The 21244-nt window shown below is 39.2% G+C and overlaps 1 protein-coding gene across 1 annotated transcript in view; it reads left to right on the forward strand.

The window, feature by feature from the left end:
• Positions 1 to 20455, forward strand: part of dvl2 (dishevelled segment polarity protein 2) — a 21863-nt gene extending 1408 nt beyond the window's left edge. The window contains exons 2-15 of the mRNA XM_053629290.1: positions 5283 to 5352; positions 8662 to 8807; positions 10388 to 10494; positions 10644 to 10773; positions 10931 to 11021; positions 11105 to 11174; positions 12704 to 12843; positions 13731 to 13807; positions 13894 to 13961; positions 14150 to 14272; positions 15949 to 16080; positions 16310 to 16486; positions 16608 to 16826; positions 18265 to 20455. Coding sequence (XP_053485265.1) covers positions 5283 to 5352; positions 8662 to 8807; positions 10388 to 10494; positions 10644 to 10773; positions 10931 to 11021; positions 11105 to 11174; positions 12704 to 12843; positions 13731 to 13807; positions 13894 to 13961; positions 14150 to 14272; positions 15949 to 16080; positions 16310 to 16486; positions 16608 to 16826; positions 18265 to 18797 — 2083 coding nt within the window. The 3' untranslated portion in view covers positions 18798 to 20455. The remainder of the gene's footprint in view (positions 1 to 5282; positions 5353 to 8661; positions 8808 to 10387; positions 10495 to 10643; positions 10774 to 10930; positions 11022 to 11104; positions 11175 to 12703; positions 12844 to 13730; positions 13808 to 13893; positions 13962 to 14149; positions 14273 to 15948; positions 16081 to 16309; positions 16487 to 16607; positions 16827 to 18264) is intronic.
• Positions 20456 to 21244: the final 789 nt, after the last annotated feature.

Consider the following 21244-nt stretch of genomic DNA (forward strand, 5'->3'; position numbering starts at 1 on the left):
TGTATCCTATCGCAAGGTCCGAAAGGCAACTAGACTTCTTTAGTTTATTAATACGATGTTTATATGCATACAGGCATTGGAATATTCCTGTATACATGGTTGTTGTAAGTATGCCTGAGTTGCCTAAACAGCTCAGCATCTGTCGGCTCCCACAATTCCTTGCAGACTGACCATGTGCATACATCTCCTTTCAGGGGATTTCCGATTAAGACAGGAGTATTCCAGCTGTGGGAATCAGAATAATGTCTTAATCTGAATCGAGCGCTCGGGTTGTGGTGTTTACATTACTCAAGACTAAATTGAATATTGACAAATTTCGATTAATATCTGAATATTTACGTGCATGGAAACATAGTCAGTGTGTTTGTGGTGATGCATAGGGATGACCAGTTCAACTTTTATTCTTTAGAGATGATTGAAGTTCAGGGTAATTTAATCAGTCCTTTGACCAAAAATGGACAGTGTAGAAGAGCAGCAACAATACAAGTACTGTGGTAAAGCTACTTTTAGACTACTTTAGACTATGCAGCTCCATCTCAGATGATATAGACTGTAAATGTGATCAGATTAGCCCAGTTTAAAGTAATTATATTTGCTCCACATAAGATAAAACCTTAATGCTGCTTAATTAACTTATTACTAACGACACTTTGGAATATCTTTCCTATATAGTCAATTTTGATGTAACATCCACCAGGTTGCTCTTACTCTATCTGGTAAAATTGGTCTTCACCTATGTTGCAACTTGCCAGGGGTTTTCAGTAAGAGACCACTGCTGTGTCTGCACTAGTAAGACCATCAATAAGGGTACCTGTGAGCATCCTTTGAACCCCAGGATAAAAATCGGGACACACTGCAACCTTCGTGGAATATCAATGTGTGTGTGTGTGTGTGTGTGTGTGTGTATATATATATATATATATATATATATATATATATATATATAAATATATAAATATATAAATAAAAAATATAGACACACACACATTAGTAGTATATATTTGAAGCACATATTGGTTATATATATAATGTGTGTGTACAAATATGTAATAAATGGACCTTTAGTAAAGATGTTAAATAAAGGTAAAGAAATAGTGATTAGAGCATTTAAATTTCAAGCATAGTTTTGTATTTCCTTCTAGTTGTTCTCTGGTTGCTCTGTGGTGTCGAGTAGCGTGGGCCTGGTGTGTGTGTGTATGTGACGTGTGTTATTGTTGAAGTGCAGAAATGCATAGATGGGCTGTAAGGTGATATGGTGGTGGAGGGGAACGTAGGGAAGTAAGTTCTCTGTGATGCTGCTGTTTTGATTTGCTGTGCGCAGAGCCAGCTGTCAGCCTGCCTGTGTGTGGTAGAGAAGGGTTGGAGCGGGGTGTGTGTGGTGTCGGGGGTGTAGTGGAGTTGGAGAGAGGCCATTTGCTGGGCGTCTGGGCAGAATCAACACGGAGAGTGAGACAGAGAACGGGAGAGCGAGAGAGCATGTGAGAGGGAGAGAGAGTGCCGAAAGGATGGGGGATGGTTGCCGATGGTTGCCACTGGTTGCCACTTTCATCTTGTCTCGTTCTTAATGTGTTTTCCCCAGCACTGTAGCCTTGGATTTGAGCAGGATCATTCCTCTCTCTCGCTCTTCGATGCATATCTCTGTTCCCACATTCTCTTGTGCTTCGGTCTATTTTTGCACCACCGTATCTCGTAACCTAGATTTACACTGTGTACTAGAGTGCACTGAGCTTTGTGTGTGTGTGAGTGATCAGAACTTTTTGTGACTAAGATCAGGGGATAAATTGAATGTAATTTTCTATGAACGATTTTATTCCCCATTGTTGGGAAAACACTCAGTTTTTTGTAACATTTGCTCCCCCATCTCTGAGAATAACAATGCCAGAGTAATGTATTAAGAGATGTGGTGTTTTGTTTTTTTCCTCAAGTGTTTCAGTATGTCCAAGTTTGTAGGGCATGTTCCACAATACCGCATAAGGCTCATTATCTATCTCTCTCTTTTTTTTTCTCTTCTTTTTTTAATATAAAGAAAACAATGGTCAATCACCACATTGTTGCTTGGAAGAATTCTAACATGCTACGTGAATTAGACTGCTGCAGATTCAATTAGGCTGCAGCGCACTCGGAGGAATGTGGCACCCACCACGGTCTACAGCCTTATCTACCTTTCAGAATAAAAAAAGGTTTATTCTTAAGTTATTAGTAGCGCATCAGAATTTGATTTTAAATGACACGTTACACAGTAACATGCTAAATACTGCAATCACGCGTTTGTTAAACTGCCCTCATGTGTACATGAAAACATCCTTGTTTGTGTGTGGGTGTAATTTTATTAGCAACAGACTGAACACAATACCACTGCGGTAATGTCTGGATTCAATGCACATGCTTTCACACACTGATGCTCCTACTGAATAAAAGCCCACAGTATGGTTTTTATTCTTTCTAGCCAGTATGATCCATAAATCAATGTTAGTGATTGGGAAACTTAGGCTGTGTCTAAATTATTCCGGATAAATTTGAAAACGCATCTTTTTCTCTATGTTTTAGCCTTCCGTCCACACGGAGACGGCATTTCTGTCCAGTGAAAAACTGGAAACATTTTTTGAAAACGCTCTCCCAAGTGGATACATTTGAAAACGCCATTTTTGCATTGCAGTGTGGACCGAGAAAATGGAGATATTCCAAGACGATGGTGTATTTTTACTTGTTTGATGCAGTTTTGTGACCCATTCAACTCAAAACAAACAGGGCGGTGGACGATATTGTACTGCAGTTGCTGTGCTATCCAGATTGATAACTTTGTTACAGATTAATGTCACTCTGTACAACTTTCAGATTGCGTTTTTAAATATACGCCGGACACCAAAGCTTCTTACATTTTTGCGCAATATAGGGATGTAGTCTAAGTGTTTTCAGGAGTTTCAGTGTGAGTGAGCGGTTTTTGGAAAATGTTAGAAAACGCCAGTGTAGATGGAACCATAGTCTTAATCGGTCCCTCTAGGATTTTGCGATCTCAGAAATTAATATGAAATCAAGGAAGCTCTGCAGTCTTCAGACGAGCTTGCAATTTTTCAAAATTACCCCAGGTTTTCCGCAGGTTTGGGCCAAGATGCGTCATGTGATGTCATTGCAACAGTCACATCGTCAAATCACTCAAAGCCCTCTTCGATTCACGTGCGTCGAACACGAGTACAGCTAAAAGGTCTCATTTACCAACAAGCATCACTACGAAAGAGCGTACGAAAAATGTTTGTGCAATTGTAATTTCGTCAAAAGAAAAGCACAAAAAACTCAAAACACAAAACAAAAAAAACAAACCCCAAAACGTAGCAAAATCAAGCATTTTTGGCTGCAACAATGCAACAATTATGTTTTGATTTTCTGCATTTGCACATTTGCATTCATTCATATATTTATCTTCAGTAAATATCGCTTCATCCTGGTCAGGGCTGCACTGAACCATGACCCCATCTGAGGACCACAGTGGGCACAAAGCAGGAACATGCACTGACTAGAATGTGTGGAAAAAGTGCACATATTGCATGTATTATAGGTTTCTTATGCAGGTTTGGAAAAGTAGTCAAATTTCAGAGAAACTTTCTGAATAAGCATGGATAGCAGTTGTCCTACCATTGTGAGATTACAAGTTTGAATCCTGATTATGGCACAGCTGTCCATACCTGGGAGTTTCTGGAGAAAATGTATCCGTGCTCTCTGGGTGTGTGGTATGGCATTACTCTCTCCCCCGTCGATCACAGAGAAATTAAGCAGTCACTTATGTAACCAGTGAGCTCATGTATGCTGAAGAGCGCAGAAATGGCACTTTCCTCCAAGAGTGATACATTGCCCTGTGATGATGCATGAGCAGTAGGTTGACAAGATGCTGTGGCTGGCTTCAGGTGTCTGAGAAGGCACACCCTAGCCCATATCCTACCCAGTTGGTGGCTGTTGTGGGATATGGGAGAGATGGCTGGTGGGTGGGAATTGGTAAAATGACCAATTGGTCAGAAAATGGAGGAAAAAAAGAAAAACAATGGATGTTCAGTTGTCAAAGTAAGAATCTATGTTAATGTTCTAAATATGTTAATTTGAGAAATTTATTCTCTTCATTAATTAAGCTTTCCTAATACATTATCATATTTCATGTTATCCCTTTTCATGGTGCACTACTAATGATTGGAAGGTTTACTATCTGCTACTGTTCAACATGTATTTAGAAAAGCAATCTGATTATTGATGCATATAGACCTCGACATTTTTGCACATGTAAACACAGGCACAGCGTTCTCTGTGGGGGTGCTGGTGGTGGTGGTGATGATTTTCAGACATTTTTTATTAATGTTGTACAGACAGGTGACGTATTAGAGGTAAAAGCAGTAACTCTGTTATTCTGTGCAGGGGAATTGTACTGACATGATTTCCCCTTAGAACAGGGGTTCTTGGTGACCCCATTTTAAAGGCCCAAAATTCTTATAGGTTGAGAACCTATTCCTTAGTGAGAAGAGACACTGCAAATGAATACAAAGCTCCTCTGACTAATCATCTTTATCCTATGATGAGGCATTTCTATCCTTGTGGGAATGCTCTCTTCCTGTGCGAGTTGTTGAAACAACAAAGAAATAGTGTGTGTGCAGAATAAGAGCTACAACTTAAGAGGAAACCTTTTTGTGTTATAAAGGTTGTATGCTAGAAATGTTTTTATAAATTATTTATTGCATGAACAAAGTTATGTGCAAAATAGCTAAAAAGGCTTATTGCTGAAGATGTTTGTCGAATTCCGCCCTCCCCCTACCCCCACTCCATTTACCTATCATACGACAGCTACCCTCAGGGGAGGGTGAAGGCTAACGTACTTACTCTGAAACACGTGAAGCCAGCCAGCTGCGTCTTCTTGAAATGCTGCTCATGCTGGGCTTCACAGAACATCGTAACACACTCTGAGGAAAGTGCTGTCTACCCTCTTCCACATACATTTTGCTTACAGGTGATCACGATGGCTTCAGTTTGATTTGTTTTGTTAAGGTATCCCATTTTCTGAATGCAGTTCATTTTGACTGACTCAACAAGATCATGCATGCAAACAAAAGAAAAATTTTCTTCAAAATGTCATCATTAAGCTTGCAAGATGCTTGCTGTTTCTGTGAGGATGAGGGTAATGGATCAGCATTGGGTTTTGGCCAGTATTCTGAACGTTCATAAAGTAATCCACCAGACTCACTCATCATCATAATAGTCATTATTATCAGTCCTTTACTGGTCAGTCACTGTACTTCTCTTTGCAGAGTGGTCAAGGAAGAGATTTCTGATGACAACGCTAAGCTGCCATGCTTTAATGGACGAGTGGTTTCCTGGGTATGTACCTGACTCTGCTGTATCATATTTCCTGCATTTCCTTGGCATTAGTGTTTCTATTGTATTTGGGCTTTTCCATTAAACCCTTACTACATTTACTGTTAATAGAGAGTTTACCATCTTCATGTGATAAGACACCAGCGGAATAATTTCATTATGCAGCACGTCCTAGTTTTTCCTGAGCATTTCATAGTAAATGAGTTGAGATGGAACATGTTACATAAAATCTATAGTAAATTTGAACCATTTAAGTGAAAACCTGCAGCATTCCTAATAGATCCACCATTTCACCCACATTTGTTTAGCGTCTTAGTCTAACCTTAAAGAGTTCCAAGTGTCTGTCTCTGCCTTTCACACGGAGACTGAAACCCAGCCTGCATTAGAAGCTTCCAGTGAAAAGCGTGTTCTCAAAATCAAAAGACTTGGATGAAACCAATCCCAGTGAGACAGAAACGCTATACCAGTATCAGGATATTTCATTTTCATTGGCGAGAGAGTGCACAATAGCACTGAATCCATTAACCCTATTAAAAGAGTTGGTGAGTGCATGTGGTTCCCCCCCCGACTTTAAAGGTCTTTAACTCTTTAAAGTGCTTTATCTTATGTATTTGATCCAGTCTTTTGTAAATAGTAGGGGGTGTGGGTGATTAACATATAGGTAAATTATAACGTTTCCATCATTTTAATTGCAAGTCTAGTTAGTAAAGCGAAGTAGTTTTAAACAGAGCTAACAGCCTCAGGCAAAACTAAGTCATTTCTTGCATGCTGACAGCTATTGAAAGGCTGATTTATTTGTTGTTGCTTTTTTTTATTTTGGTTTTGTAGATTCTGAGACATTGGATATTTGTGACCTACAGCCCTGTCTGTTCTATTTCTCACGTTCACACTTGGGCTTTAGTTAGAGGGCCAAATGAAATATCTTTCCATGTGCCCAATCTTTTCATTTCATTACATATAGTTCATATGCTTCATGCCAAGAGTGCACAAATCTGTGTGACCAGGAGAAAGAAAATTTGTTATACCTTTTTTCTTTGTTATACCCATTACTTTAGTAAGTGATGGGTATAATGTGTAATCCATAATCTCCTTTTATTGGCTAAGACACGGTGCTCATTTGTATTTTGGACTTAACTAGATAGATAGATAGTTTATTTGTCCTCAAAGAGGAAATTTGTTTCCACCGTGGGTGCGTGGAAAAAAACCCCCATAAACACAGCAACACCATACATATTAATATCAAAAACAATCACAGACATAGAGGAGAGAAGGGAACAAAAAGAAAACGTCAAGATCGTACAACAAATGCCAGAGCATAAGATGGCATAACAATGGCTGATTACCTGTGTGTTTAACGCTCGTATAGCCATAGGAAGAAAGCTCCTACCATAGCTGGCCTTTCTGCACATGGGTAGTCTATACCTGCGGCCAGAAGGAAGGGGGTTGAAACATTGCTAAACTGGGTGGTCTGGATCATTTAAAATTTGTGTCTTCCGGCACGTATATGAAATAACACAGTCCTGATGTCTGATTTCTGGTTGGCCCAGGGTAACATGGACACAAAACACTTGTGCACATTCTAAATAGCTTCAATCATCAGATTTCATTCTACAGCAACTGAAAGGAATACTGCAGCGTTTCCAGCCTAATATCTTTCCAGCTATACTAAATGGTCTGCACTTATACAGCGCTTTTATCCAAAACACTTTACACTGTGTCTCATTCACCCATTTGCACACACATTGGCACACCAATGGTAGCAGAGCTGCCATGCAAGGTGCTAACTTGCCACCAGGAGCAACTTGGGGTTCAGTGTCTTGCCCAAGGACACTTTGGCATGTGGAGTCACGTGGGCCGGGAATCGAACCGCCAACCCTACGATTAGTGGACAACCCGCTCTACCACCTGAGCCACAGCCGCCCAAACAGTAATGACTGTACTTGGGGCAAGGAAAAAACATAGCAAAAAACAAACACAAACAAAACAAAAACACCCAGAATTACTTGAAACAACTAGTTTAAGGGCAGTTGTTGAATCTATCAACACATTTTTAAAACATATGACTATGATTTCAGAAATATACCCACTCCACTTTAAATGTCTTGCAGCAAGATGTCAGTGTTCACAAAGTGAAAGTAAATAAATATTTAAAAAAAAGGTTTCCTGTTTGACATTTTTCCTGTAATCACACCCCCGTATTGTAATGCCACTGGGCGCTGACCGACCTGAACTAATCACTGGTGAGAGAAAGTCACACGCAGAAAGGCATGCTATTTTATTTCTTTTCATTAAAAACTATTTACAGGTGTGTGAGATTAATTCCCAGGAGCTGATCATGACATTGAAAAATCTGTTGTGTTTGTGCCCTCGACAAAACTTGGAGGCAGAAAGTCTTTAGCTGTTCTAGAACACAAGCTGTGTTGTTTCTCTCGCATCTTTTTCACTCTGCATGTGTTTAAATGTGAGATGATTGAGCGCTGGACTTTATGACTGGCTCCACTTTAGTAAATGCTCATTTGAAACCAGTCGTGTAGAAAGTGGCTTCACACGCACCAACCTTGTTTCACAGGGTTAAGAAATGTTATTTGATTGTATCCAGTACAATTTATCAGATATATTTACTTACTCATAGTGAGAAAGCACCTAAATTGAGTCTCAGGCTTCAATGCATGAATGACATCCCAGCCAGTATGAACTGCAAAAGCTTGACCTGCTCAATAATTACAGATTGCACCTCCATTACTTCCTTCATTTCACATCGCTGAACTTTGGTTGATGTTAAATGCATTCGAAGGCGTCTGTATACTGCTTTCTGGTTTCTAAGTGGCGTGTTCAGGAAAACAAAATAAACCTGTAGAAAACTATGAAATAAAAAAACTTAAAAAAAAAAAAAATAAGGCCACACATGCAACAGATAGGAAATGTGTTGTGTATTAAGATAAATAAATAATTTTCCTTTGTATGTTTTCACTGCTATGGTATTTTTTTTAAAATCTCTCTTCTAGCCTACTGGCCAATATCCCACCTCTACCTGAACTTTAAAATGATACGTTTATGAGGGGCGATTCTCACTGATCTCCATATTGTGGAGTAGATTACAGTGTTTCTGTCTAATAAACCAGCACAAATGTGTTTTGACAGGTTGGGAATGAAATAAGCTGCCAACCCCCAGGATTTTTGAAAATATGCTAGTATTTGAACATGAAATTAGCTTAGGTTAAGAAATAATAAAAATATAATATGATTGTTTAAATTTTTTTTTAATTGCTCATGTATATTTAGTTTGTTTAAATAATCTTTTTATTTTTTCAGCTTGTCTCCTCAGATGTTCCTGTAGCAGAACCTGCACCACCTCCAGTGGAGGTCCGAGCTCAACCGTCACCTCCTCCTCCTCCCCTTCCCCCTCCTCCAGCTGAGAGGACCGGAGGCATTGGAGACTCAAGACCTCCCTCATTCCAGTAGGCATCTTCTCAACCTCTCTTAGACCCTTTTACTTGAACAGTGTTGACCCAGGGATTTGTACCTGGCACAGCATCATGATCTCAGTCAACAGTGTTATTTAAAGTTGGTGCAATGAAAATACAATATTTACATGTATTTATTCTAACTATGCACCACTGTATAGGACATGGGCCCACACAACTTGCTGGCACAACTTTGCCAAAGTTGGAACAAATACCTATAAATGCTTAAGATCTAGGTACAGATGTGTGGTGATGTATGTATTTCTGTTTTTATAGCAAGCTTCACAATGAACATACAAAGTATTCATGGTAGTAAAATACCCAAGTAATAGATATGCACATACTCGCTTATGGGAATAAGACTGGCTTGGGCTGTGCCTTGGACACAACAGCAGCAGATTAGCCAAATCATGAGCAATGTAATCATGCCAATTGGTATAAAGAAATAGTTCAACATATATCTTATTGGTGTTTTCTTCTTTAGTTTTGATTAGAGCTACGATGTTACTAATAAATCATATGTCTCTCATTTACTTTACAGTCCGTACAGCATTTCTCAGAGTTTTTTTGTGTGACTGGTGTGGCCAAAAAAGTATGATTTTGCTGTGACTTTTTTTTTTTTTTTTTTTGCGGAAAACTACTTGAATGGCAGAAAATGCAATTGCACAATTGTTTTGCACGCTTTGTCCGCAGTGATGTTTGTTGGTAAATTAGACCTTTTAGCTTACGTGTTCGACGCACATGAATCAAAGAGGGCTTTGACTAAAAGTGCGTCGTGATGACGTCACATGACATGACTTGGCCAAAATCTGCGGTCATTTTTAAAAATTGCAAGCTCCTAAGAATATTTTGGAGTTTGCTTGATTTTTCCATTCATTTCTGCGATTGCAAAATCCTGGTAGAACTGGCTTTAAAAAAACACTTAAGTTATGCAAATTTGTCTAAAAAACATTGCAGGAAAAATTTGGGAGATTTACTCAGTCTGTATTTGCTGTTTTATATTCATTTGCAAAACTTCCCGCTTTCAAACTCTGGAAGTATCCGCATTCAGAAACTTCGACGATACAAAATTGTTCAAGACATTACAGCATTCAGTGACAAGGTCAAGCTTTCTGTATTTTTATAGATTGCAGTATGTTATATTGTCCACTAAACCACATTTGCTAATGTCTGTGACCTTACTAAATAAGTGGATTCCGTTTAAGTTGTATAGTTATGGAAAAGGTTTTGGGTGAGACAGACTTTTTAGCTACATTGGCTTCAGATGTCCAGTACAAAACTAAAGAAGAAAATGTCAAGCACAAAACATGGTCTTGGCTGAGTGTCTACATTTGGGGTAAATTAAATGTATTTATTTATTTATTTACCAGGCTATTCCTTTTAATCACCAGGTATCGCTGTTTGATCCGTGCTCTTTAACTACTTGGATCTGCAAAGCACACACTAACAAGTTTGGCTAATAATTTGCAGCCTTAGGACCATCTTTGATCATTGTACAATTTCTACATGTTATTTAAACTTGCAAACTCCATGGCATGAAATGAATGCATGCGTGTGTTTACTTGGTGTTGCAGTCCGAACGCTGCAGGCAGTGTGGAGACGCTGGATGAACAGACAGAGACCGAGTCTGTCGTGTCCTTCAGGAGAGAGAGGCCTCGCCACAGAGAGAGCATGGAGCACGGTGAGAAGTCCAGCGTCTTGTCAGATATAAACTGTAGATCTGAATATGAGTCAAAAACAGCTATCTCAGTCTTTTATACGTCTTACTCTTTTTTTTTTTTTTCTTTTTCCCCTTGTCTCGTTTTTTTATTTATTTTAAATTGACTTTAGGGTCACGTATGAATGGCCAGTCCCGTATGGAGAGGCACTTGGCAGGTTATGAAAGTGCCACCACAGTGATGAGCAGTGAACTGGAAACTACTAGCTTCTGTGATTCAGATGATGATGACACCATGAGCAGGTTAGGAGCGTGGTGGGGAACGACGATGAGGCACGCCCTGTTGTTTTTTTAAAAAAGTGACGCTAATGAGTCAGGGAACTGTAAAACTTTTAAATGCTGTGGTGTTTCTGATTCCTGTTCTCTGTATGCCTGATGCTGAGGTTAATGTTGTGTGCAGGTTTAGTAGTTCAACAGAACAGAGCACCGCCTCGAGGCTGCTAAAGCGCCATCGCAGACGCAGGAAACAGCGTCCTCCAAGGCTGGAGAGGGTACTGCTCGCTTTTATCATCTGACACATGGATCCGAGTTTTTGCATTTCTGTTTTCTTGTTATATTTATTACTTTCTTTCAGGCATCATCTTTCAGTAGTGTGACAGACTCAACTATGTCTCTGAATATCATCACAGTCACTCTCAACATGGGTTAGTATGTTTCAGTGCATTCAGGTTCATGGGATTTCCTCTTGGCACAAATTATTATTGTAGTTATTATTCTAGTTTTACTTATACCACAGGCTCTTGTATTCTCAAATTTGATTGGTCAGAAAGTGTTGATTACATTACTATAACAGCTACTCTTTTTCTATAACTGCAGATCTGGCTGTAGTTAAAATTGGTTATGGATTATATTATATCCATTATGGTGTATATACAGTCATGTGGAAAACAATAGGTACACCTCATGGAAATTGTTGGCTATTTTGACATGATTGGACAAGCAAACATTGTGATCCTCTTTGAAACAAACTCTACTACAAAACTTCAACTTTGTGTCATTTGATAATTTTCACAATTTAATGTAACAAATAAACAGATCAGTCACATGGAAAAAGTAAGTACACCCCTACATTCACACCTTCAATTCCATAAAATTAGAATCAGGTGTTGAACCTGTCCTATTTATACCCCTTTCATATCTAGTGTCTGGTGTTCCCTTTGCTATTGAGGTGTGTGGTGTCATCATGCCAAGATCTAAAGAGTTCTTTAAGGCCTTCAGAAAAATGGCTGTGGATGCCTATGAGTCTGGCAAGGGATTTAAAAAGATCTCCAGATTATTTGATTCATCTTCAAATGGCTGCCGATTTGTCCAGGACTGGCCATCCCAGCAAATAAGCCCAAGAGCAGACCATCTGATGCAAAAAGAAGTATCCAAGAACCCCAACATTTCATCACAGTATCTGCTAGTAGGCCTTGCAGCTGCTGGTGTCAAAGTGCATGCTTCTACAATCAGAAAGAGATTGCACAAATTTGACCTGCATGGGAGGAGTGCTAGGAAAAAGGCTTTGCAAGACTGCCTATATGCTCATTGGCGAACTGTAAAGTCCAGGCCTTTTGGAGTAATGTGCGCTGGACAGATGAATTAAAGATAGTACATGCAAGAAAACCGTTAAACATCTTACACCTGAAAGAATATTGCATGGAAGAGTGGTCAAAAATTCCAGAAAGCCTGGTGGACAGTTATGCAAAACGCCTACAAGAAGTTATTTCTGTTAAATGGGGCAATACTAGCTTCTGAGACCAAGGGTGCACTCACTTTTTCCACAGAAGAATATCATGTCTGTTGATCTGTCTGTTGAATAAATGATTGAAAAAGTTCATTTTCCTTGTGGGTTTGTTCAAGTATATCGACTTTATTAATGGGCACTGTTTCAAAGATGATCAAATGTTTGCTTGTCCAAACATGTAAAAAAAAAAAAAAAAAAAAAAATCCAACAATTTCCATGGGGTGTACTTATTTTTTCACATGACTGTATTTTATAAAACAGTGTATATTAATGCGCTTTGACTCATGCTGCATCACACCACCTTCCCATAGATTTCTTTTCTAAAACAGCACACCCTGTTGCATTTTCTTCCTTACTTATTGTGAACATTAAAGATCTGAATTCCTTAAATGTCTTGACTGTTTTTCCCAACTGCTCTGTGTTTATTTGCATGCTTGTGTTTAACAGAGAAGTATAATTTCCTGGGCATCAGTATTGTGGGACAGAGTAACGAGCGAGGCGATGGAGGCATCTATATTGGCTCCATAATGAAGGGAGGAGCAGTGGCTGCTGATGGGCGAATTGAACCTGGGGACATGCTGCTTCAGGTGAGCGAGAAATTGCATGTGGGTGTGTGCAGGCAAGAAAGGGTAGGAGGGGCAGGAAATATTGGAAAAACCGGTGTAGGTGTGACTAAAAGTCTAAATTACTTAAAATTACCGACTGTTAACTAATCCATCATCAATTCATTGTTTTAAAAAAATCATGGGATTGTGCAACAATGTGTGGTTTGAATTTCAGGTATACACACATAGAAAAGGGATGGGTTTCAGTATATGATGTAAAAATATGGCCTTTTTATGCACTCACTGAGCACTTTATTAGGAAACCCCTGTACACCAACACATTCATGCATTATCTAATCAGGAAATCATGTTGCAGAAGTGCAAAGCATAAAAAGGTTGTAGAGGTTCATGGAGGTGGTAGTATAATGGTGTGGGGAATGTTTTCTTGGCACACTTTGACAATGGACCATGTCTCAAAACAAAAGTCGTCTCAAATTGGTTTCATGAGCATGACAATGAGTTCAATGTTCTTCAGTGGATTTCCCAGTCACCGGATCTGACTCCAACAGAACACCTTTGGGATGTGCTAGAACGGTTTCCAACATCTTGCTATGGAGAAGTGAGGCTGTTTTGAAAGCAAACAGAGGCCCTTCTTAGTATTAGTATAGTGTTCCTAATAAAGTACTTGGTGAGTGTATATTAGAAACAGGATTTACTACCCTGTAAAATATAGCTATAGATGAACAGTGAGTCTGACCATAAATTGCCTTAAATGTCTGTATTTAATGTAATTGATGATCTTATTGAGTTTAAATGTTATTATTGGTCAGCTTGGAAAGTGTTGTGTGTTAATGTTATGTGATATTATTATTATTATTATTATTATTATTATTATTATTAATAGTGTAAAATTGACTCTTTCTTCACAGGTGAATGATATTAATTTTGAGAACATGAGCAATGATGATGCAGTCAGGGTACTACGGGAGATTGTGCACAAGCCAGGGTAAGGCACCTACTTTTTGTGAGTGTGTGAAGACAAATGAATACGTGTAGCGTTACATGGCTTATGTGTTCCTAAATGTATTTCAGACCTATCACTCTGACAGTGGCTAAATGCTGGGACCCCTCACCTCAAGGCTACTTTACACTTCCACGTAGTGAGTCAATTCAAATTCAATTTCAAATGGCATTGTATTATATTAAGTGATTTTATGAGGGTCAGATTACCTTATATTGCATGTTGATTGCATTTGTTACTTAGAACATCAGCTTGACAGGAAGTACATACAGAAAGAAGAAATAATACATGATGTGAGTGGTTTCTTGTTTCCCCTCTCTTTGCCAGATGAGCCTATCCGACCTATAGACCCTGCAGCCTGGGTCAGTCATTCAGTAGCCATGACGGGAGCATACCCGCCTTACCCAGGCAGTACAATCACATCCAGCTCATCCGTCACTGAGACTGAACGTATGTTCCTTCTCATTCTCTGACATTCTAAACAATTTTTTAATGCTAAGTTATTCTCTATGTACAGTGGTGCTTGAAAGTTTGTGAAACCTTTAGAAATTTCTATTTATCTGCATAAATATGACCTAAAACATAATCAGATATTCACACGAGTCCTAAGACAAGGAGAGCCCAATTAAACAAATGAGAGAAAAGTATTATACTCTGTCATTTATTTATTGAGGAAAAATTATCCAATATTACATATCTGTGAGTGGCAAAAGTATGTGAACCTCTAGAATTAACATTTTAATTTGAAGGTGAAATTAGAGTCAGGTGTTTTCAGTCAGTTGGATGACAATCAGGTGTGAGTTTTATATAAAGAACAGGGATCAGTTGGAGTCTGATCTTCACAATACGTTTGTGGAAGTGTATCATGGTATGAACAAAGGAGATTTTTGTGGACCTCAGAAAAAGAGTTGTTAAACTCATGAGGCTGGAAAAGGTTACAAAATCATCTGTTGAGTTTGGACTCCACCCATTGTGTACAAATGGAGGAAATTTAAGACCATTGTTACCGTCCCCAGGAGTGGTCAACCAACAAAAATCACTTCAAGTGCAAGTCGTGTAATAGTCCACGAGGACACAGTGGAGCCAAGCAACTAAAGGCCTCTCTCGCATGTTCAGTGTTCATGAGTCCACCATCAGAACATTGAACAATAATGGTGTACATGGCAGGGTTGCAAAAAGACCACCCAAAAGAACATTGCTGCCCATCTGCAGTTTGTTAAAGACCACTGGACAAGCCAGAAGACTGTTGGAAAAATGTTTTGTGGACGCATGAAACCAAAATAAAGTAGAATTTTTGGTTTAAATGAGAAGCGGTATGTTGGGAGAAAGTAAAACACTGCATTCCAGCATATGAACCATATTCCATCTGTGAAACATGGTGGTGGTAGTATCATGGTTTGGGGCTGTTTTGCTCTATCTGGGCCAAGACGACTTGCCATCATTGATGGAAAAATGAATTCTGAGTTATACCAGCGAATTCTAAAGGAAAATGTCAGGACATCTGTGCGTGAACTGAATCTCAAGAGAAAGTGAGTCATGCAGCAAGAAAACGACCCTAACCCTAATGACCGAGTCGTTCTACCAAAGAACGGTTAAAGAAGAATAAAGTTAATATTTGGAACAGCCAAGTCAAAGTCCTGATCATAATCCAATAGAAATGTTGTGGAAGGACCTGAAGCAAGCAGTTCATGTGAGGAAACTCACCAACATCCCAGAGTTTAAGTTGTTCTGTACTGAGGAATGGGTTAAAATTCCTCCAAGCTGTAGGCAGGACTGATCAACAGTTACCAGAAATGTTTAGTTACACTTATTGCTGCACAAAGGGGTCACACCAGATACTGAAAGCAAAGGTTCACATACTTTTGCCTCGCACAGATATGTAATATTGTATAATTTTCCTCAATATATAAATGACCAAGTATAATATTTTTTTCTCCTTTGTTTAATTGGGCTCTCTTTATCTACTTTTAGGTCTTCTAGGAAAATGTGATGTTGTGTTAGGTCATATTTATGCAGAAACGTTCAAGCACTGCCTTATGTCCAATAACCACCCCCCCCCCTTTTTTTTAAGGGTAATTGCTTTCACATATGTGTCTCATGTTACTCTTGTTGTAATTTGTCTATAGGTTTTGATGAGTTTAACCTGTCTCTTCACTCTGATATGGCATCTGTGGCAAAGGCTATGGCCTCTCCTGAGTCAGGACTAGAAGTGAGAGACAGAATGTGGCTAAAGATCACTATCCCTAATGCCTTCCTGGGTAAGGAATAGGTTTTGAACGAGACTTTTTTTTTAAAATTAACTAGGAATGACTGTTTTCTGGATTAGAAAACAAATACATGATTGGTTTACATATGAATAAAAATAGAGATTATTACTAGTTTACATTGGATTAGATTACTACTACTTTAGCAAATCTATTAGCTTAGTTTGGATAAGCGAGGTCAATCTAACAGGCTCAATAGATAATAATGATATGGTATGTGCAGGCTCAGATGTGGTGGAGTGGCTCTACCATCACATAGAGGGCTTTCAGGACCGCAGAGAGGCTCGTAAATATGCCAGTAACCTCCTGAAAGCTGGTTTCATTAGGCATACTGTCAATAAGATCACTTTCTCGGAGCAGTGCTACTACATCTTTGGAGACTTCAGCGACTGTGAGAACTGTGAGTGTTACAATTTGGTTTCCTAAATCAGTCCTTTTAAATAATATGTTTATTGTGAAATACAACAGTGTTGTATTAAATCTATCATCAATATATAATTTCTCTTTCTCACTCCTCTCAGACATGGCCAACCTGTCTCTCAATGATAACGATGGTTCCAGTGGAGCTTCAGACCAAGACACACTAGCCCCTCTCCCATTACCAGGGGCAACACCATGGCCCCTGCTCCACTCTTTCCCATACCAATACCCACACCCCTACTCAAGCCAGCCACCGCCGTACCATGAGCTTTCCAGCTACAGTTATGCCCCTGGCAGCACGGGAAGCCAGCACAGCGAGGGTGAGAAACCACTTCTTCCCTGGATCTGTATTTTCTACTCTATTGTGTGACTGTATATATGAGAGAACATTGTAACAGGCATTCAGAAGTAAAGCCAAAATGTTTCTGAGACCCTCTAGTGGCTGGCTGCAGTACAATTGTTAACCCTGCCCATTCCCAATAGGGAATTGGAAAGGACCTGAACTTATAAGTTACATACCCACACATTATTTTAGGGAATAGTGTTCTGTCATTTTTCCAAGTTCAGTTAACCCTCAGTATTGCTCCTTACAATAAGTACATTCCACAACAGTTATTTGATGATAAAAGCATATGGTTGAGGTGTTTGACGGTTGAGCCTCAGGAACGAGCATGCACTTTCCAATACTCGCCTAAATCTCATGACAGTTCTGTAGCAAAGCCTTGTCTTGTTCCGAGGTAAATTGTTGTAACAGACCCTTAGCCCGGAGTTCATTGCAGTTTTTCTGTCTAAGCTAGATCGCTGTACTGATGATATAACTAGCAAACCAACATGAGTGAAAGAAGTGATTACATAAACAAAGACAGCTAACGTGAGCTTAATTTCATAATAAAGTTCATACAGCCAATAAATTAACACTTGAAATAGCTTGTTATGCCAGTTATTCCTTTTTAAGTGGACTCCCCTGGCGCAATGGGTGGTGCATAAAAGAGTACACTTCTCCATTCATGGTAACTTACTGCAGGGGTCATAGTTGCATGTAAATCATGGAGACCAGGGATTCTGTCCCCCCTCAAAAAACAAGTTGTGTAAAGTGTAAGTGTTAACTGCTGTTTACCAGTATCTTTTCAGGTGGTACCTTACATTAGCTACTTATACTTTAATTGCTTTAAAATGATTAAACTGATTGATGTATTCAACTAGCTAGAGAGTGGTAGGTCAGTCAGTCATGATTCAAAGCTCTTTTTCTTGATAATGGTCAAATCAATATCTTGGAGAAAATGATCCAATTATAATTTAATGCTTGCATATTAATTAATAAGACTGTAATTGCCATTTTGAGTTAGTCAATGTGCCATCTTAAGTTGCACATCAGGTATGCTAGAGGTGGACCCACTGTGCAAATAGTCGTATCTACTGCAGAGACTCTGTCTCTAGTTTTCACAAGGTGACTCCTATTTCAACCAAAAAACGCTTCAAATTTGTACAATATACTCCCTTCAGCCAGTCAGAAGCTGATTACTGGCCAGCTGTTTTAGAGAAGGGAAGATGAGATAAATTGTGCTGTGACCCTTTTTGAATTGGAGCCATAGAAATGTATTTATCAATTCACAGATGTTTGAGTGTATTTCAGCATTTTAATTCATGGCATATTTAAAGGAACAATTTGTACTTTTTAAAGCCCTTTACTGCCTGACTGACAAGTGTGGATGTATGCATTTTAATGACTTCTGGTTTCTACTTCCTCCGTGTGTACAGGGAGTCGGAGCAGTGGATCCACTCGGAGTGAGGGTGAGAGGAGGAGGGGTAGTAAGAGTGGCAGCACTGTGGCTGGCAGCACCCGTGATGACAAATCTCCCAATGGGGGTGGAGCTGACTCACGCTCAGGCAGCGGCAGTGAATCTGAATACTCAGTGCGCAGTAGCCTAAGGAGGGACCATGGCTCAGCCACTCCGAGTGAGCACAGTCATGCTAGTCAGCGCTCACATCACCGGCCACCGCCCCCTCACCTCACTCCATACCCACCTGGCATTCCCATTCCATACAACCCTATGATGGTAATGATGGTACCCCAGCACCCACATCCACACCCAGCGTTGGGAGCTCCTCATCCGCAAACAGCTGGCACGCCGCTACACCCAGGCCTGCCTCCACCCAATAATCCTGGAGGACCTCCTGGAGCTCCACCCACACGTGACCTGGCTTCTGTCCCACCTGAGCTCACAGCCTCCAGGCAGTCTTTCCACCTGGCCATGGGAAACCCCAGCGAGTTCTTTGTGGATGTCATGTAGGGAAAGTTAACACAGGCTAAGAGTGTCCGTGTGAGGGATGGATGAGTGAACCAGTGAGTGACTGAGTGAATGAATGAAACCTCTATGTGACTTAATCATATAATAACTGTGAGCCTCATTGAGTAAGCGACTGAGATGTAACATTTGGTATTGCTGCAGGATAGCTCTTTATAGTTGGCGTCTATCCTTGCCAGCAGGAACAGGGTTTCTGTATAAAGCTGGACGTCTTGCACAACTCAGATTTAGCACATCAAGTCATTTGAAAGTTAGTTCAGTCTCACCAACAAAATGCAAAAGGGTCTAGCCTCCCTAACGGCGCTGTCGTGGTGGTGTTTTTTTTTTTGAACGTCTCCAAACATTTCCTGACACTTTTTCCTGCAAATATTTATCAAATTATGCAGGGAGCACTATACTCTGATTAACATAGGAAAATCTCTGAGACCTCTTTATATTCCATGAAAATATTTGCCTTGGCAAAACTCATCCTGCCCAAACGCTAGTTCTTTTGATCTCTAAATACGTGTTTGGGTTTCTGTATAACCTACCTGCAGAGGTGTGCTTTCGTTTGTTTAAATAATGCAGATTTTTCACAGAATAACTAAGTCAACAAGCAGACAATTTAACTAGTATTTTTTTCTTTTAACAGGAAAAAAAGTTTATAAAGGATTCTGGATGTTTTTGACAAGGCAGCTATGAAGTGGTGTTAGTAAGTTGTGTTTTCTCAAATCCTTGCAACCATGAGCTTTCACAGCTGAAATGTTTAAACCTAAGGGGAAGCTTTCTAACATTATGGCAACCAGTATTGAAGGTCTGTTCTTTACAGTACACCTTTGCAGTGTGTAAATTGCATTAATAAATGACGATAAACTAATGTGAAACAGGGTTTGATTTTTAGGATTATAAACAGTTTTTTTTTTCTTTTTTTTTTTTTTTTTGCTGGTCATTTTCTCTGGTACTGTGGACTAAAGGTGACTGAAGAGTAATCATGATCAGAAATGTTTACCATCAAACACAGCTGCATGTGTTGGCAGACTAGAGTTGTGGTACAGACAGTGGTACACGGAGAGGGAGAGTTGATGCCAAAAATGGTACTTATGCTGGCAATTTTTATAATCCACATATTTCACATTTCTACTCATTTTTTTGTTTGTAGACTGACAAGCATAATCATTTTTGTATGAATGAATATATGGATATAATCAAAGCATACAGGTGCTAAATGAAGATTGAACAGAACAGTGCCACTTTTGGTGCCATGTTGTTTGTTGTCACTTTTGTGTTTCTTATTCAAAATAAATTTGGAATAGAAGAGAACATTTCTAGACTGACACTCTTTTTTTTGAGGATGAATCAGTCAACAAGAGGAAATATGCTTTATGTCAAAGTCCTTGTGCTGTAAGTGGCCACTCATGATGTACTGTAGCTAATACCTTACATGCTTCAGAATTGTGGGACAAAGTGAACACGAGTTGAGACAGCTGTCTCCTTTTGCACAAAGGAGAAATGGGATCTATTAATACTGTGGTGGTCACTTAGTGCTTTTTAGCAGCTGTCCTGTCTAATAGTGTGTTTTGTACTGCCCTAGTGAACAGGTACATATATATTCTATACATAAGTGTATTGTATAAGTATAAATATATAAAATCCTCTTTTTTCCTCCCTGTTGTGTGTTTTTGTAAATGAGTGTTTCTTTTTTGCATTCTACTAGAGATGTTTTATACATTTTTAATAGCTGTGTTACAACTAAGTAGGATTCATTTAGAATTTTGTAAGTATAAATATAGTTTTCTAGTAAATGTATACTTTACACACACTGGCCATTTTATCAGGTAAAAAAAAAAAGTCTTCTAGTATTGTCTATAGTATAGTATATAGTATTGTCTATATTGTCTGTAGGATTACTTGATCCAAGGGCCAATGGAGTAGATTTACATATTAACGTGGCAACTGAGTGTTGTTCATGACAGCTTCTGCCCTCCTGTGTGTAAGATTGTATAGGAGAAGATCCTGATTGTGACAGCTCCGTAGGTTGTAGAGTTAAATTTAATTGTTTCAGTAAAATAAAAACATCCAACAGAATAATACAGCTGGATGTTTATTGATGGACATTTCGTATTTACTTTTATAAATACCTATAGCTCAAATTAATGCTATATATGTTGGTTCATAGTAGTTGTGGTTAGTAAAATAATTTTTAATTTGGTATATGATCCTCCCCCATACAGTCACGGATCACGGATTTTCAAATAAAACCGTCCAGTGTGGAATTATGGCTGAATCCCAATAGCCCCCTACTGGACATTAAAGTGAACTACATTGGGTAGGCACTGTGTAAGCGGTCACAGTCATTTGGGACTCTTGCGTTTGATAATCTCCGACAGTTTCATAAAAAAAAAAACAATCCACCAAATCGACCCCCACCCAACCCCCGGAGTAACTCCAGAACA

Source organism: Ictalurus furcatus, chromosome 7, assembly GCF_023375685.1.
Source record: "Ictalurus furcatus strain D&B chromosome 7, Billie_1.0, whole genome shotgun sequence".
Taxonomy (NCBI): domain Eukaryota; kingdom Metazoa; phylum Chordata; class Actinopteri; order Siluriformes; family Ictaluridae; genus Ictalurus; species Ictalurus furcatus.